Source organism: Emys orbicularis, chromosome 4 (assembly GCF_028017835.1).
Source record: "Emys orbicularis isolate rEmyOrb1 chromosome 4, rEmyOrb1.hap1, whole genome shotgun sequence".
In the NCBI taxonomy this organism is placed as follows: Eukaryota; Metazoa; Chordata; order Testudines; family Emydidae; genus Emys; species Emys orbicularis.
Window position 1 is genome coordinate 10561921 of NC_088686.1, and position 18125 is coordinate 10580045.

Genomic DNA, 18125 nt, shown 5'->3' on the forward strand with positions numbered 1-18125 from the left:
AAAGACAGACAACTCCCACAGATATCTGTCAGAGGTAATTAAGATCTACCCAGGGATAGGGCTACATGTTTAGGGTTTGATCTCTGTGTCCATGATTCATTACTGCCCATTATATTCCTGATTGTCATTTAAAAGTGGAATTCCAAGTGCAACGTCTTTCATATGGCAAATTTAAAAATAGAGCCACTTTAGAGTCCTGTTACATTCAAACACCAGAAGGCAAAAAAGGCAGACTCCCAAGTGTTTGACACGGTACCCCAAGTGTTTGACACGGTACCCCAAGTGTTTGACACACTTTTGAAAAAGCCTTGAAAAACTTACAGGTTTTTCAGAGCTCCTATAACTAGTAGATGCTGATCACATTTTATAAATTAAGAGCTACATTTTGACTAGTTGTACATGGACGAACTGGGTGAGGAAATGGGTAGAAGATCCTTCTCTCCCCAAAACACTCACTTAAGAATCAGGCAGAATGTTATTGCTATTACTCTTTAAGTGTAAGGGAGAACATTCTAGCATGCCCAGCTGCTGTTGGAAAGCATGTACTGCACGTTTCATCAGCCGGTTCTAAGAAGCACTATACAGTGCACAACTTAAGTCATTCTGTCAGTGTGTGCCCTGCAGCTAAAATGCATCTCCACACCAATGCTCAGACACAATAGCTTTCTATCATCACTCCTACTACTGCAGAGAGAAGTAACAACCTGGCCAACAGTGCCTTATCATGCATTATTGACTTGAGGGGATTGAAATTCTGTCATTAGTATGTACAGTTTCTCTTGAGACATCAATGCATTAAAATCTTCCAATATACACTTGGAAAGACAGAAGAACTTCAAATAACAAGAAACAAAGAAAAGCTAACTGCACTACATAAAGTATTAGGATACTCCTTAAATCTACATAGTGGAAAGATGTGAAAATCTACCACCATTTTTTTTTTTTAAATCAAGAACCAAAGAGTTACAACTACAAAGAGCTCTTCGAACATGCTGACTTTAATTCCACAGTACAGGTTCCATGCAGATGCACTACAGTTTACCTTGCAAGTTCCTCTGTACTCTCACATGCCAACAGGATAGCTTCACTGGAGAGATCAGCCATTGTGTGATTCAGAGAATTTGGCAAGTGTGTTGCATGATGTATAGAGGTATCGTGAAACTCCACATCTATAGCGTTGTCTTGCTCATCATTATAACAACGAATAATACCAATAGAGTTCCACACCTATAAGACAAAAGGTGAAGAATATGAGCATTCCAAAGAAGCTAGTTAAATTATTCACACCTATGAACAGCTTTAAAAGTTTTTTTTTTTTTTTTTAAATCAAATTCATGGCTCCTGAATAAAAATATAACTGGCTTTCATCTGTAGAAACCCACCCACCCACAGTGGCCGTGGCTGTCAGCTGCTGGGGCTGGAACTGTCCCCCTGCTCCTCCCTATGGCCGGAGCTGGAGCTGTCCCCGCTTCCCGTGCCTCCCAGCAGCCGCAGCTGGAGCTGTCAGCAGCCAGGGCTGGAGTTGGCACTGTCCTCCCCCTCCCCCCCATAGCAGCAGGAACTGTCAGTCCCCACCTCCCCCCCCACAGTGGGACCTGGGCTGTCAGTCCCCCCAGCAGTCAGCCTTTCCCCCCACCCCAGTTATTTTTAGTAAAAGTCATGGAAAGGTCGCAGGCTTCCGTGAATTTTTGTTTATTGCCTGCAACCTGTCCCTGACTTTTACTAAAAATAACAGCGACAAAATCTTAATCTTAGTCACAGTTGAAGATAAACGATTTAAAAGAGTATTTTATCTAGAATGCAATAGCACAGGTACAAAATGTCATATTTTAATTTTCCCTTAAAACTAAATATTGTGTCTACATCAAAATAAATAAAAATAGGAACTTCTAACTCATGTATGATTTGGGCAAGTTATTTAACCTCTCTACAGCCAAGTTTCTCCATGTGTAAAATGGGGATATATATATATTCTATATATAATGCTTACCCATCTTTTTAGAAGTACTTTGAGATTTACAGGTAAAAGATGCTAAGTGCAAAGTATACCATTAAGAGTTCTGGGTATTAACAGAAGGCTACTTTTATTATTTAGCTTCAGAGTTATGTCAAATTTTACAGCTTTCCAAGATAACAGTAAAAAATTTGATTTTAGTCTTAGACAAGTCAAACAAGAAGTAGTGTCAGTAATTACTGAAGAAGTTATCATACCAATCAACGCAGCCATAGATAAAATTAGACTTACCATGAAGCGGTGCGTGAGGTGCGAAGGGGTGGAACCAGACTGGAATGGCTTTTGTTGGGGGGTTGGCATTGGTCCGTCATAGAAAGGTCTTTGGGTGGTTGATACTGGCAGAACTGGAATGCTACCATCTTGGTCATTGTCATCATCTTTTTCAAGATTGGAATTAACTTTCATCAGTGCAGTATCTAGAAGGTAAAACTTTAATATCAGAGAATTACCATGGCAGATGAGATAGAAAACAATTAAAGAAAACACTAAAAACTGTGTAGTGTGATAAAACAGAGGCCGTATTTGAACAGAGGATGTAGGTAAGACTCAATAAAACACTATCAGATCCTGAAAAAACACTATAAGAGCCAGTTCATTCTGTACCTAGTGAGTTCTCATCATCCTCTATTATTGCCCCTCGGTGTCTAGGATGGCCTGAAGCTAGCATGAGGTCGTCATCATCATCATCTTCCTCATTAGATACGACCCTTGGAGATGATCGTGGCTCAATCAGGTCTGTGTTTAAAAAGTCATCATCTTCATCAAAAAGATCATTGTAGTCCTTTGTCACTGCACTGGAGACCTAAAGTGAAATAACAGTCCTCAAAGAGCATTTTTCTGAACCTGGCATTCACAAATTGGATTAGCTAATAACCAAACCAAACGGGCTGAGTCTGCTAGAGCTTTGAGTTTTTATGTGCTCAGTCAAAATAAGAATGATTGCTTAACCAATACAGATGAGGGTTAAGTAATATTTTTATTACCTTGCCACTTGATTTCTTTCCATCTCTATTACAAACATTCTCAAGCAGCCCCAGATTTCCTTCAGTGTCTGTATATGCTATTTGCCCACCTTTGGGGTGCCATGCCAGCCCACAAATGGTGTAACCTTTCTCATGTTTCATCCTAAAAACAAAAACAAAAAATGTTTTTAAGCTTCTTAAGGTAGGAACCTTCATAAGTGTATTCTGCAAAGTTCTAGTGCTCCTTGGTGCTATAAAACAACATATAGATAAATGTAGCAACAACAAAATTAAGAGGTGCAGAGAAGGGCTACTACAATGATTAGAGAAATGGAGAAATGGAGAAACTGCCTTATGACAGGAAACTTAAGGAGCTTGGCTTGTTTAGCTAAAAAAAAAAAAAAAGGCTGAGGGAAGATATGATAAATACATTAGTGGGATAAACAACAGGAAGGGAAAAGAGTTATTTAAGTAAAGGGCTAATGTTGGCACAAGAACATATGGATATAAACTGGCCATCAACAAGATTAGGCTTGAAATTAGACAAAGATTTCTAACCATCAGAGGAGTAGCGTTCTGGGACAGCCTTTCAAAGGGAGTAGTGTGGGCAAAAAAAATCAACTTGTTTCAAGTCTGAGCTTGATAAATTTATGGAGAAGATGGTATGATGAGGTTGCCTCCAATGGCATACAGCACATCCATGACTGCTATTAGCAAATATCTCCAAGGGCCACAAATGGGACTTTAGATGGGGAGAGTTCTGGGAGAGAGAATTTTTTCCCATGTGTCTTGCTGGTGAGACTCGCTCACATGCTCAGGGTCTAACTGATCGCTGTATTTGGGATTGGGAAGGAATTATTCCCCCAGGTCAGATTGGTAGAGATCCACAGGGGGTTTCGCCTTCCTCTGTAGCACGGGTCACTTGCTGGTTTGAACTAGAGTAAATGGTGGATTCTCTGTTACTTGAAGTCTTTAAAAATCAAGATCCGAGGACTTCAATAACTCAGCCAGAGGTTATGGGCCTATTGCAGGAGTGGGGGGCAGGGAGAGGGTCAGATCTGTGGCCTGTGATGTGCAGGAAGTCAGTCTAGATCAGGAATACTCAATTAGATTTACCAATGGGCCGATCTGAGAATTTTATGACAAGAGGCGGGCCATTAGTGCAGAAGGCTGACACAAAACAAAACTTCAGCTGCCAATAAATAAAGACCCTGATTGCAACATAAGTATTGGTGTTTCTTTTAACAAAATGTATAAATCAACATGATTGCCAGAAACAAAGGTAATATCTAATGGGAGAAGTGACATTGACGATCTCTGGCAAGCTTTGTGAAGAGTGTTTTGTAGGAGGTCAGGGCAAGGCACACGCACTGTTGAAGATGCTCATCTGTCAGGCAATTGCAGCGTTGTTTTTTTATAATGTTCATGATAGAAAACCCAGATTCGCAGAGGTATGTTGATCCAACCACTGTTAAAAGATAGATGGCTAGATTCTGGCTATTCTGAAACGGCTCAGCATATTGAGTCCAGAAATCACAAGTCCCACTTCTCTGAATTTTGCCTTCAAGACATCTGAGCTCTGGAGCCTTACAATTTCTAATTGAAGGGAACCTTCATCAATTAAATCAAGAATGTTCTTTGCTTTAGAAGGGCAAGGTCCATCAGCAGAAACAACAAACAGATGACAAATAAAAGCAAATCCTGGTGAATGATGCAGTGACGTGTATTTAATGAAGGGTGTATCGCTGCCAAACGTGAAGCAAAGCCCTTTTCTTTCCCTGTCATGTCTTTCCCTGCCAATCTGTAACAATCAAATTTACTTTCTGCAGATCTAAACCATTTTTTTCAAAAAAGCCTTTTACCTTTTCAAAAATTATCTCTCCTGTGGAGTAGGATTCTAATGGTTTTAAGCACAAAAATTCTTCCTTGAAAATTTCACCATTATAAAATCTAACAAGCAGTGATAGCTGGGCAGTGTCACTTAAATCGCTTGATTTGTCCACTGAAAGAGACATGTATTTGGCATTTTTTAAATCAGAAAGAAGTGCCGACAAACAATCCTCGTAAATTACCTCCAATCTTTGCACTGCCATGGAATCAGACAGGGGAATTTGCTTCATATGGTTCACATTGTCATCTTTGTTTTTATCCCCGGCAAAAAGCTCCTCCAGCATTTCCAATGGCATTTCTTCACAAGCTTGGCACCCAAGAAAGGCGTTTTCTTTTTAGCTAGTATCAACATTATCCGAAGAGAAGCTGCTGTTGCTTTTTCCTGTAGTCGCTGATGTGAGAATGACATTTGAAATGTGATACGAAGACTTCAGATTTTCAATTTTGTCACGTCTTGCAACACTGCCAGGAGGCTAGGCCGCGTTGAAGTTACTGTGCTTTGATTCAAAGTGTCACCTCACATTGATGACCTTACAGATGGATACAGTGGTTTGGCATATTAAACGCAAAACCTTTGCGTTTAAACGAGGAAAATTGGCTGTCCAGTTTGGGTTAAAAGCTTGGTTTTTGCTGTCGACTTTGCAATGTTTACTCCCACTCGCATTCATTTTTGGCTTCATTTCCATCATTAATGAAAAAATGGGCAGCATCCTAGCTCAATCATAGCCAATGCTATCACGAGAACTTAGGATCCAGTAAGCAGTGCTTAATTTGTGCCAGGGCATGCTGGGGCTCAGCCCTGGCACCTCTGGACTCCCAGCCAGCAGCTGCCCAGCTCCGGCTGCCCACCTCTTAAGGCAGCGCCATTGTCAGCAGCAGCGCAAAAGAGTGGCACTACCATGCCACCCTTACCTCTGTGCTGCTGCTGGTGGCAGCGCTGCCTTCAGAGCTGGGCACCCAGCCAGCAGCTGCCCCTCTCCAGTCGCTTAATTTGTGCCAGGACTTGCTGGGGCTGAGTCCCCGGCACCTCTTTCATTACAAATTAAGCATTGCAAGTAAATTACTTACTAAGTATCGGGGGCAGCTGAGTTAGTCTGTATCCACAAAAACAACAAGGAGTCCGGTGGCACCTTAAAGACTAACAGATTTATTGCGGAATAAGCTTTCGTGGGTAAATTAATCTGTTAGTCTTTATGGTGCCACCAGACTCCTTGGTACTTACTAAGGAAATCATAGGCAAATGATAGGCAGCGGAACATATTTTTAAGGTGAGCTGGCGGGTCATACAGGAAGCTTTGTCAGGCCTGCGGGCCGCCTACTGAGTATCACTGGTCTAGATGATCACGATGGTCCCTTCTGGCCTCAAAGTCTATGAAGTGAAGTGAAGTGAAGTTAGCAGAAATATGTAACATAGCACCTAAAAGTTCTTCCTTTCGTATGAAGAAAATCAATTAGAGTTTTAAAACAATTAATAAATCAGAATTATATTCATGAAATGATAATTTCCCACTATAGGTGGAAAAAGAGAAGTAATTCCCCAGCAGACATGTCCTGCTGAATTGTCCAGTTACAATAGCACACACGGCTGCTCTTGTGAATCATATTTGACTAATTAGCCCTTTGCCTCAAATGTCAAATGGATTAAGTCTCCTCTCTCCCTTTGTTCTCATGTAAGTGTCCTCCTACGAATCATTGGTGTATAATCTTCCTGGGCTCCTAACATGTATTTTAAAAGTAATAATCATGTTTCTTATCTGACTTATTCACATGCAAAACCCCTCCCTCCTCCTCACTTCATCAAACTTATGGAACAGAGATACTTTACTAACAAGACAGTAGCACAATCAGGTTCTGCCTTTTCTCCTTTGGGGCAAAGGATAAAAAGATTCATCAAGGAGTCAACCACTCTATTTCCCCACCTCCTGTTTTAAGTATCCCATTCTTGAAAAAATGCATCACAAGAGCCATTGTTCTTGCCCTTTCGGGAGGCTCAAAGCTATAGTCCCCTCACAGCCTGTCACAACACTACTCTTTATAAATTAACCAAAGGATGAAGGTGAGTAATAAAATGCATCACCTTATCCACTGAGGGCTAGATTGTGGTATTTAGTCATAAACCCACACTCGGGTCCCTGCCCCAGAAGAACTGCCAGGAGGCATTCTGACTCAAAATGAGAATACCTCCCAGAGAGGTTATCCTGGTTACCCTGAGAGGAAAGCATGGTGCACACTGCACGCTATGTGTGCATGTGTGATGATGCCTTGGCTTTGCCTACTCCCCTCCCTCTTTCTGGGAAGTTGCTCCTGGTGAGGGGAAGAGGTAAAGTATCTCAAGCAGCCCCTGAGCTCCCTTGAGTGCAAGAGAAAGTGGAATTTTTTTGTAAATCTAAATATATATCTTTTTAAGAGCTTTCTATAAGAAAATTATATATCTATTTACATGGACAAAGTCTAAAAATAAGGGATAAGAAAAAACTCCCCTTTGTGAAAACAATAGATAAACATTTATATATTGTATGGAAAGCAATGAATACCTCTCCACGCACTCCTGAGTGTCCACGTTCCAAACTGCTATACAACCATCGACACTTCCAGCTGCCACATACTGTCCGCAGGGAGACCAGGTCACAATACTCAGAGTCTAGGGAAAGTAGACATTACTATTAGTTGCGCGCCGACAATGTTCTTGGTCCTGTATAGTGAAATAGACATCTATGAAAAAGATTAAGAACTTTTAGCAATCTGTATCCAGCTGTCTGTGGGAGGATTTTTTGCTACCCTCGTATAAGAGCCACTCTTTAAAAATCAGCACATTTTTTATTCCTTTTCATTCAGAGTACTTATTTTCAGTCACTTCATGCTGTAGAGAAGTGCAACAAAGACTGAGTTTTTCAAATGTCCTGCAACACGTGGACAGAAGCAAAATGCATTTTGCAACTGCAAAAAGCAACCATTTTAGGTGAAGTTATGCACGCATAAAAGACTGTTTTATATTTTAATATTTGAAAGACTATTAAGATCTGTTCCAATGACGATTCGCCCAGTGATTTACACATGTACTGTACCAAGACTCTTGTAGGCCTAGGTACACATATATCTAAATTACTATGTAGGTGAATTAGCATTCTTCTACCCAGCGATCTCCAAAGACGTGATGTTATAAGACAGGGGATAGCAAAGTTGCTATTTCCCTACTATGTAGGCAGATTTCAATTCATCAAAATATAGAGTAGAATAATGAAATCTCTACTATGCAAGCAAGCAAAGAAATATTTCTAACAGTTCTTTTTGTATGAAATCTATTTGGAACAAACATCTGGAACAGATGTTCCCAAACTCAGGCCCACAGAGATCTGGCTGGTTACATGGTGCTGTCTCTCCTCTTGATTTTCTACCACATTGCATCCAAGGATACTTCAAAACACTTTATATAGAAAAGTAATATTAGGAAAGTATCTAAACTACTGCTGTAGATTCCACAAGATTGCAAATGAGAGGGAAATTGACCTGGAGGGTAGATGTCCATGAGACAATTTCTAAGAGGATGTGTTTCACCCTATGACAAAGTTTGCAAACCTATGATTTAGGGCACGCACTTACCTGAGTAATGAAATTATCTGAAAGATCAAATTGATTATCCCAAGTTTCTCTTCTGTACAGTTTAACAACTTTCTCAGCTGGAACTGCTAGTAACTATTCAGGGGGGAAAAAGTGTTAATTTAGGACAAATCAAATTTAAACAGTTTATTTTTATTTCACGTTTCCCGTCCCATTCAAATAAGGCTAATTACAGCAGCCAACAAGCAGTGTAGTTCCTTTATTCAGAAGGGATATTACAGTTGTAACTGCCACAACAGCCAATCTGACACAGTATCTTTTAATTAGCATCTCAACATTGTTGATTGATACAATAAAGACAGACAAAACATTGTGAATTATATTGGAAATTTCAAGAAACCGTAAGTAAGCATATTTGAGCACAGCAGTTTGTATTTTAATCTGCATTTATTTCTGGCAGAAGGATGAAGAGGCTGACCGCTGACCCTGAAAATTACAGAAATTCTAACCTTTGGAACAGCTAGCAAAATGTATAAATAGTTTTCAACTGCTTATAAATAAAACTTCCCCCAATGGACCCCTTCAAAAGTTGATATCTATAAAACCTTTTGAGCTGATTTATTAATATCTTATACTTATATTGTTAGATAATATTTTATATATAAATCTTTGAATATTTGATTCCTAAACAAGATAATTTCACCTAATTCAAAGAGTACAAAAAAACAAGGAAAAAAACAAAGTTATTGCCAGTCACCCCATAGACCACTGTAGGTCAAAGTACTTCTTACATTATGTCTAAATAAGAAAAATAATACATTTGTTTAAATTTCAAAATATGAATGCAATATAGATTGTTCTGCCAATCAAAATTGTTACTGTTTTAGAATTGTATACAAATTGTATACCTGTAGAGCAACATGCAAATCTAATGGACTGTAAGTGATATTCAAGCAGGCACAAAAGGGTGATACATGGTCTTCTGCACCACTTAAGCCTCCTGGTACCAGTGCTAGTGGACATGGGCTGAGACTCTACATAAAGCCTCAGAACAAGATGGCCTGAAGTGGATTATTCAGACAAGGTTTGTGAGGGGACAATGGAAATGCACTTATGCAGATCCAGTGGATGGGAACCCCACATGGGCTGTAGAAGTTGCAACCATTTTTTCAGATCATAAGCTGGAAGAGAGGTTTTTCCATATCTCCCACTTTCACTTAGCTCCCTGTCCAAAGCCCCTTTACTATGGCTATGTGCATGGCAGGGTAAGTTTCACATTATATATACACATTTTATTTGTAATGTAACAATCAGCACTTCTTCATTCACACTAAAATCAATTTTATTCTTCTGTTGAAAATACAGTAACTTATTATTTAAAAGGCTTGTTTATTTATACAATAGAAATTATTCACAGTATAAAGTTTACTTACATGAAAGAACGACTGAACCACTTTGATACCTAGTAGTGAACAAAGAAGTTATTTCCCCACCAACAGGGTTCCTTCCTGTTCAGCATAACTTGAATATATAATACTGTATCAGGCTGACAGCTGGAGTATTGCCAGCCTCACTTTGGCACTGGCTATACAGTACTTTAACAAGTATCCATTTCCAGGTTTTGTTGTTTTTTTTCAATAATTTCAGCAAACACACTTTTCTTATTTTTTGGTGTTGGGATATGGATTGGCCTGGATTAAATTCCGTTGTTAACAATCAATGTGCCAAGTACTCGCAGAGAGAGAGAGGACTAATACAGACAGCAAAACAATATGTCACTTACCTTCCCACTTTTAGGCTGCCAGGCAAGCCTACATATTGATTTAGCATTTATCACATCGTTACACTTCTGCAGCAGTGGCCAGCTTGTCACGCATGTCTGAAAACAGAATATTTAGGAACTAGGTTCTCTACATTGCAATTGCAAAAATCCTTCGGTATTATAAAAAAGAAAGTCTTAAAAGTGGAGTGTGGGGAAAAGAGGTAATTATACTAGAATTGTGGAAGTGAGTAATATCTCTCACCCAAATATGATAGTAAGTCTGTCTTATTATTATTATTATAAAAAAACATGCCCAGGTTTTATAACTTAGTGAAAATATTTTTATAAAAGTATAGCTACTTATAAAATATAGCATAATGTCTCAGACCAAGCGCAAACCTTTAATTTTTAGTTAAATGTGGTACAAATCAGATTGGTTATTCTACCCGATTAATACTTTGTAAAACCACAGTGATTTTAATACGGTTGGACAGGGTGTGTGTCAAGGCAGGATTTGACCATAGCAATAAAAAAAGGGTTGTATTGTTGTGCCCCATATTACTGCTTATACATTAAAATGCAAATCACAGCTATGATCTCAGAACATTGCATACGAAAAGTTACAGTGCCAGCATAGCTATACGAAAGGCATCCACAATCATAGATTCTAATGCTAGGTCTGACAATTTAGGTGTGTATTTGTCTTAAAAACTAGCAAATCACAAGGATACTACTCAATCCTGCAATCAGCCCATGTATAATTACTCCCATTTGGAGTCCCATTGTAGAGGCAACGGGACTTAAGCAAAAGTAATTCTAGACACAACTCTGCAGGATTGGGCCCTAAGTCTGGAGAACTACATTATTATGAGCTTTTGTTAGCATTTAAACCTACAAATTAGATTTCATCTGAATTAGGATTTTTAAAATATTTATCTTTTCCATTTATTGCCAATACACCAATTCTGACACATCCAAAAACAAAACGCATTCTTTTAGTTAAGACCATTCTTTTGTAAAATACACACAGTAAAATCTAAGGTTTAACTCCAAAAGATTAGCATTTTACCTGATCTGAGATTTTCCATACTCTGACAGACCCATCACAGCTTGCTGATGTCTATATAAGAAAGAGTAGTTTTTAAAATGTCATCAACAATTCGCAGTAAAAGTAGCAAAAGTCATGCTACAATTAAAAGTTTAAGAGGTGTACAGCCAGCAATATAGACACATACTATATGAACAGCCTTTAAACAAACTCACAATAAATTGTATATCATTTATATTTTTTATATTAAATAAAATATAAATCATCGTTTGAAAATATATGAAACTCTTGTTCATTCCAAAGCTTCTGTATTTACAAATTCTTCACAATGAAATACTTAATATTAGATGTCATTTTTTCTTAAAAATCAACATTTTGTTTTAAATTATATTAGTGGATCAACTTCTCCTCTCGGCAGTAAGGACAATTCAAAAATTTCACATTGAGAATGTATGTGTAGGAAAGTAAAGCTAAGGTTATTGGAGACAGTTTGATATTCACACGATCCTTTTGATGGGCCATGCTCAGTAGACAAATTAAATAAAAACAATGTCCTCTGTGCCTCTGGACCATTTTATGATTTAAGATCCCATAAGAAACATAAAATATGAACTGCTGGAGGAAAAAGTAGTACAAGGTAGAAAGTGACAGGAAAATGTTTTACCAGAAAAGCATCTTGCGGATCAAAAGACAGACTTAGGACAGGGGCATCATGTCCTCTGAATGTTTTCTGTTGGCTGCTATCTGTCACCTCCACAACTTTGACCATAAAATCACTGCAGATGAGAGAAATGCACTTAATTAACCAGATTATTTTAATACTGACTGGCAGGCCTTTATTCTGCTTTGATTGAAGTAAATGTGAGTTCTATCTTATTGATCATTGAGGGATAGGGTGCTTTTTTAATCACACTTATCACTGTAGAATCTATGTGAAAATATAAGTCTTGCCATTTACTTCAACGGGAGCAGGAGCAGGCCATCAATATCAGAATAGAATAACTTTTCCCCTAAATTAAAGAGGAAATGGAATGCTTTAATAAGAAATCATGTATGTGTCATAATCACACCAACCCACCCCATATTAATAACTATACTATTATGTAATTTTAGACTAATAGCACCTAAATCTGTATTTTGGCTATTGAAAAGTAGAGATTTATATTTTATCATTACCACAACTGATTGACTTATCTTGTTAAATAGCTGCTATATATGCATATTAAGCTTGTTTGCTAAAAATTGTTATGAAACTTTAAAATATTTCATTGAAAGAATGCATTAGCTAATTTTCAAATATTTGGATTTTTTCAGTATTATAGATTCATAGATTCTAGGACTGGAAGGGACCTTGAGAGGTCATCGAGTCCAGTCCCCTGCCCGCATGGCAGGACCAAATACTGTCTAGACCATCCCTGATAGACATTTATCTAACCTACTCTTAAATATCTCCAGAGATGGAGATTCTACAACCTCCCTAGGCAATTTATTCCAGTGTTTAACCACCCTGACAGTTAGGAACTTTTTCCTAATGTCCAATCTAGACCTCCCTTGCTGCAGTTTAAGCCCATTGCTTCTTGTTCTATCCTTAGAGGCTAAGGAGAACAAGTTTTCTCCCTCCTCCTTATGACACCCTGTTAGATACCTGAAAACTGCTATCATGTCCCCTCTCAGTCTTCTCTTTTCCAAACTAAACAAACCCAATTCTTTCAGCCTTCCTTCATAGGTCATGTTCTCAAGGCCTTTAATCATTCTTGTTGCTCTTCTCTGGACCCTCTCCAATTTCTCCACATCTTTCTTGAAATGCGGTGCCCAGAACTGGACACAATACTCCAGCTGAGGCCTAATCAGCGCAGAGTAGAGCGGAAGAATAACTTATCGTGTCTTGCTCACAACACACCTGTTAATACATCCCAGAATCATGTTTGCTTTTTTTGCAACAGCATCACACTGTTGACTCATATTTAGCTTGTGGTCCACTATAACCCCTAGATCCCTTTCTGCCGTACTCCTTCCTAGTCAGTCTCTTCCCATTCTGTATGTGTGAAACTGATTTTTCCTTCCTAAGTGGAGCACTTTGCATTTGTCTTTGTTAAACTTCATCCTGTTTACCTCAGACCATTTCTCCAATTTGTCCAGCTCATTTTGAATTATGACCCTGTCCTCCAAAGCAGTTGCAATCCCTCCCAGTTTGGTATCATCCGCAAACTTAGTAAGCGTACTTTCTATGCCAATATCTAAGTCGTTAATGAAGATGTTTAACAGAGCCGGTCCCAAAACAGACCCCTGCGGAACCCCACTTGTTATGCCTTTCCAGCAGGATTGGGAACCATTAATAACTCTCTGAGTACGGTTATCCAGCCAGTTATGCACCCACCTTATAGTAGCCCCATCTAAATTGTATTTGCCTAGTTTATCGATAAGAATATCATGCGAGACCATATCAAATGCCTTACTAAAGTCTAGGTATACCACATCCACAGCTTCTCCCTTATCCACAAGACTCGTTATCCTATCAAAGAAAGCTATCAGATTGGTTTGATACGATTTGTTCTTTACAAATCCATGCTGGCTATTCCCTATCACCTTACCACTTTCCAAGTGTTTGCAGATGATTTCCTTAATTACTTGCTCCATTATCTTCCCTGGCACAGAAGTTAAACTAATTGGTCTGTAGTTTCCTGGGTTGTTTTTATTTCCCTTTTTTTTTTTTTTTTTTTTTTATTTATTATAGATGGGCACTATATTTGCCCTTTTCCAGTCTTCTGGAATCTCTCCCGTCTCCCATGATTTTCCAAAGATAATAGCTAGAGGCTCAGATACCTCCTCTATTAGCTCCTTGAGTATTCTCTAGTCCATAATTAAGAATACTATCAACTTTTAGGCCCCACAATAGCATCTTCACCCAGCATTGTCCCACACACTTAAAAAATAATATAAAATTTAGAAGTACTTGAACTGATGTTTCTGATGTAGGAAAAAATAGAACACTAGTTAGAAACATCTGAGTCTCAAATTCAGTGGGAAATATATTTTTATCGTTGACGTATGAACCACTTAAAATCAGGATTATAATGCACTTCCCTACAAATATCTCAATACCACTAGAGAATTGCAATCTACATAATCATTAAATAAATCTAACCCTGGGCGTCAATCCTGCAGTCTTAAGCATAATCACAACTCTTTTCAGGATCACAGCCACAGTTTCTGCAAGATACCAAGGGCTTGTCTACACTGTATGGCAAAGCACTTTAAGGGGTGTGATTTGTAGAGTGCTCTAAGGCAGAGGTGACCAACCTGTGGCTTTAGAGCCACGTACGACTCTCCAGAAGTTACTATGTGGCTCCTTGTATAGGCACCGACTCCGGGGCTGGAGCTACAGGTGCCAACTTCCCAATGTGCCGGGGGGTGGTCACTGCTCAACCCCGGGCTCTGCCACAGGCCCTGCCCCCACTCCACCCCTTCCTGCCCCCTCCCCTGAGCCTGCAGTGCCCTCGCTCCTCCCTCTTCCTCCCAGAGCCTCCAGCATGCCACGAAACAGCTGATTGGGAGGTGGGGGGATGGAGGGGGAGGCACTGATCCTCGGGGCTGCCGGTGGACGGGAGGGAGGCGCTGGGAGCGGGGTAGGGGAGCTGATGGGGGGCTGCTGACATATTACTGTGGCTCTTTGGCAATGTACATTAGTAAATTCTGGCTCCTTCTCAGGCTCAGGTTGGTCACCCTGGTGTTGAACTCTAGCTGCCCACCATAGACCCTGCTGGTACACTCTAAAAGGTACCTAGTTTGCATTAAAGGGGACAAAGTAGACCCTGTTATCGCAAACTAGGTACCCCTAGAGCACTCTAGCAAGGTATACACAGGGCAGTTAGAGCACAACGTTACAGAGCTCTTCAGATCACACCCCAGTGGAGTGCTTTGCCACACTATGTAGACAAGCCCTGAATATTTTAGTCTAACACAAAAAATAGCCATAGTAAGAAGTGTATAAATTGTATTCATTCATATCCATATTACTACTCATTTTAGTATCTTTATAACATGCCCTGCAACTTTAAAACAGAACAGTTGACGAAATTTACCTTTTAAACAAACTACATAAATATTTCCAAATAGATCAGGTGAGCCTTTGAAACAGTCCATATGTAGAACCCTGTGTGGATACACAAATGTGTATCCACATCTGATCCGCGAGCAACAAAAATTATCTGCGGATATCCGCAGATATCCACAGATTTGCAGGGCTCTACACCAGGGGCAGACTGAGGCTCCGAGGTAAACCCCGCTCCTCCGGAGCCCAGTCGGGAAGAGCCGCACTGGCAGCTGTGTGGAGCCGCAGCGGACGCTCCACCTGCCCTGGGTGGGGGGCCTGAGCAGCCCCCCACCCAGGGCAGGTGGAGGGACCCAGGCTCCCCACAGCTGCCAGTGCGGCTCTCCCCAACCCAGCTCCGACCAGGGAGGGAGGCAGCTCAGAGCCGCAGCCCAGCCATGATAAGAGCCGGGCGGGCAGCTGTGCCGAGCCGCGGGGGACCCTCCACCTGCCTTGGGTGGGGGGCCCAAACAGCCCCCAGCTCCTGTCCCTGCCCCCCGCCCAGGGAAGGTGGAGGGACCCAGGCTCCCTACAGCTGACAGCGTTGTCTTCCCAATCCGGCTCCGGCCAGGGGGGCGGCTCGGAGCTGCAGCCTGGCCACAGTAAGAGCCGGGAGGGCAGCTATGGGGAGCTGTGGTGGACCCTCCACCTGCCCTGGGCATGGAGCCCGAGCAGCCCCTGACCCTTGTTCCTGCCCCCAGGCCTCCCGACCAGGGCAGGTGGAGGATCCACGCCGTGGTTCCTCACAGCTGCCCACCTGCTCTTACCGTCAGAGCCCTGCGCAGCAAACAAAATTTGTATCCGCATCCACGCTGGTATCTGCAGAAATGGTCCAAGGATATAAAGCAGATACCCGCGGATTTGCAGGGCTCTATCCATATGTTCTGCATTTAAGTGGAATGTACTGTCAACTCACAAGTTCTAGACTTAAAGTAATAATTGAGAGACTTGTGACAATTATGTATGGGCATTAGCGTTTGCAGTACTGGGTCCTTAAACTGTTAACAATACTGTGATTCTTAATACAAAGTTAGTAACCAAAGCCCTGATCCTGAAATGAGCTCCATATGGGTGAACCCTTGTGCCTTCGCAAAGTAAGTCCCTGAAGAATATAAATTACATCTGGAAACTTGATGTTGTGGGGCAGTTATTTATGTGGCCCCAACCTCTCCCATAAAAGTTTTTCTTAATGGCCTCCTCCATTTGACCGTTTTCGTCTATGAAGACCTTTTGAGGCATTGTAAAATCTTCACAAAATGCAGATTAATTAGATGGCATTGTGAACAAAAGTCACATCCCAGGAAGTTGCTAATGTTCCAAATTTAGTGTGGCTATTGGCTTGTCCTGCATCAAGATCAAATTACCTGGATCCAGCAGCAATTTTAGTACCATCCCTGTTAAAGACAACATGGTTTGCATTCGTGGTGAAACGAGTCAGGATGCCATCAGGAGCTCCTTCGGGGAATGTATGAATCTGGACAGTATTGTTAGATACTGCAGTAACCAGTCTTCCATTCTACAAATGAAACAAATAAACTCTGGAATTGGTGGGTTAAAGAAAAATATTTTAGTCCAAGGAACAGAAAGCCAGTGATCTTTCCATATATAATCTTGAGTAGTTCCACAAGAGCTTCTGGTTTTAAAAAGGAGCAGCAGCTGGGAAATGTTCCTTCCAGCTATATTTCGTCCTCTTCCCTCTCCCACCCCCACCCACAAAAGAAATTAACAGAAACCAAGGAGAAAATTTTCAATTAACAAGTACAGCCCTCCACACTTCAATTTTTTTAATTTGATAATATTACTTAACTATCTTCCTTAAACCAGTGGTTCTCAACCAGGGGTACACATACCCCTGGGGGTACGCAGAGGTCTTCTGGGGGTACATCAACTCTAGACATTTACCTAGTTTTACAACAGGCTACATAAAAAGCCCTAGCCAAGTCAGTACAAACTAAAATTTCATATAGACAAATGAGAAAGGAAGCAATTTTTCAGTAATAGTATGCTGTGACACTTTTGTATTTTTTATGTCTGATATTGTAAGCACGTAGTTTTTAAGTGAGGTGAAAACAAATCAGAGTCCTGAAAGGCATACAGTAGTCTGGAAAGGTTGAGAACCACTGCCTTAAGCTATTTAAACAAGTTACTCCTTTAGGCTCCAATCCTGTAAAGATGTATTCACATGCTTAAATATTTGCTCTGTGAGCAGCCCCACTGGCTTCAATGGGACTTCTCACAGTGCATAGATACGCATGTGAATAGGTCTTTGCAGGATCAGGGCCTTAGACCCAGGGCTGTCCCTAGCTATTCTAGGGCCCCCCGCAGCCCCCCCCCGCGGGGGGGGGGGAGGCCAGGCCTCCGGGGGGGGATGCGGGCAAGGAGCGGGCCCCAGACCTCCGTGTGGGGGGGGGGGAACTTGGGGGACAGTGGGGAACCACCCCCCAGCACTCACCAGCGGCGCGGCTGGGGCCAGGTCTGCACTTCCCACCATCGGGAGTGCAGGCCCGGCCATGCTGGCTGCTGCAGAGCTCAGGAGAGTGGGGGCGGGGCTGGGCGGGAAGAGGCGGGGCTGGAGCAGGGCAGGGAAGGAGCGGGGGAGAAGGCCATGGGGAAGAGCCGCAGCAGGGGCTGAAGCAGCACGCAGCTGTGCAGGGCACCAGGAAATTTGGTACCCTACACAGCTGCATGCTTTGCGTATGGGTAAGGACGGCCCTGCTTAGAGCCTTGTGTCTTTACTAAAATAGTGAGTGGGAGAGTCAAGGAATGGCACTAATGAGCTCTAAAGAGATCCATTCAATCCT

At 41.2% G+C, this 18125-nt stretch overlaps 1 protein-coding gene across 1 annotated transcript in view; it reads right to left on the bottom strand.

Annotated features, from left to right (window-relative positions):
- The window catches only part of WDHD1 (WD repeat and HMG-box DNA binding protein 1), a 45752-nt gene that overhangs the window by 19153 nt on the left and 8474 nt on the right, over positions 1-18125 (bottom strand). The window contains exons 3-12 of the mRNA XM_065403762.1: positions 16689-16840; positions 11899-12010; positions 11256-11306; positions 10208-10303; positions 8467-8559; positions 7401-7507; positions 2998-3139; positions 2618-2816; positions 2246-2430; positions 1043-1227 (exon numbers count right to left, since the gene is read on the bottom strand). Coding sequence (XP_065259834.1) covers positions 1043-1227; positions 2246-2430; positions 2618-2816; positions 2998-3139; positions 7401-7507; positions 8467-8559; positions 10208-10303; positions 11256-11306; positions 11899-12010; positions 16689-16840 — 1322 coding nt within the window. The remainder of the gene's footprint in view (positions 1-1042; positions 1228-2245; positions 2431-2617; positions 2817-2997; positions 3140-7400; positions 7508-8466; positions 8560-10207; positions 10304-11255; positions 11307-11898; positions 12011-16688; positions 16841-18125) is intronic.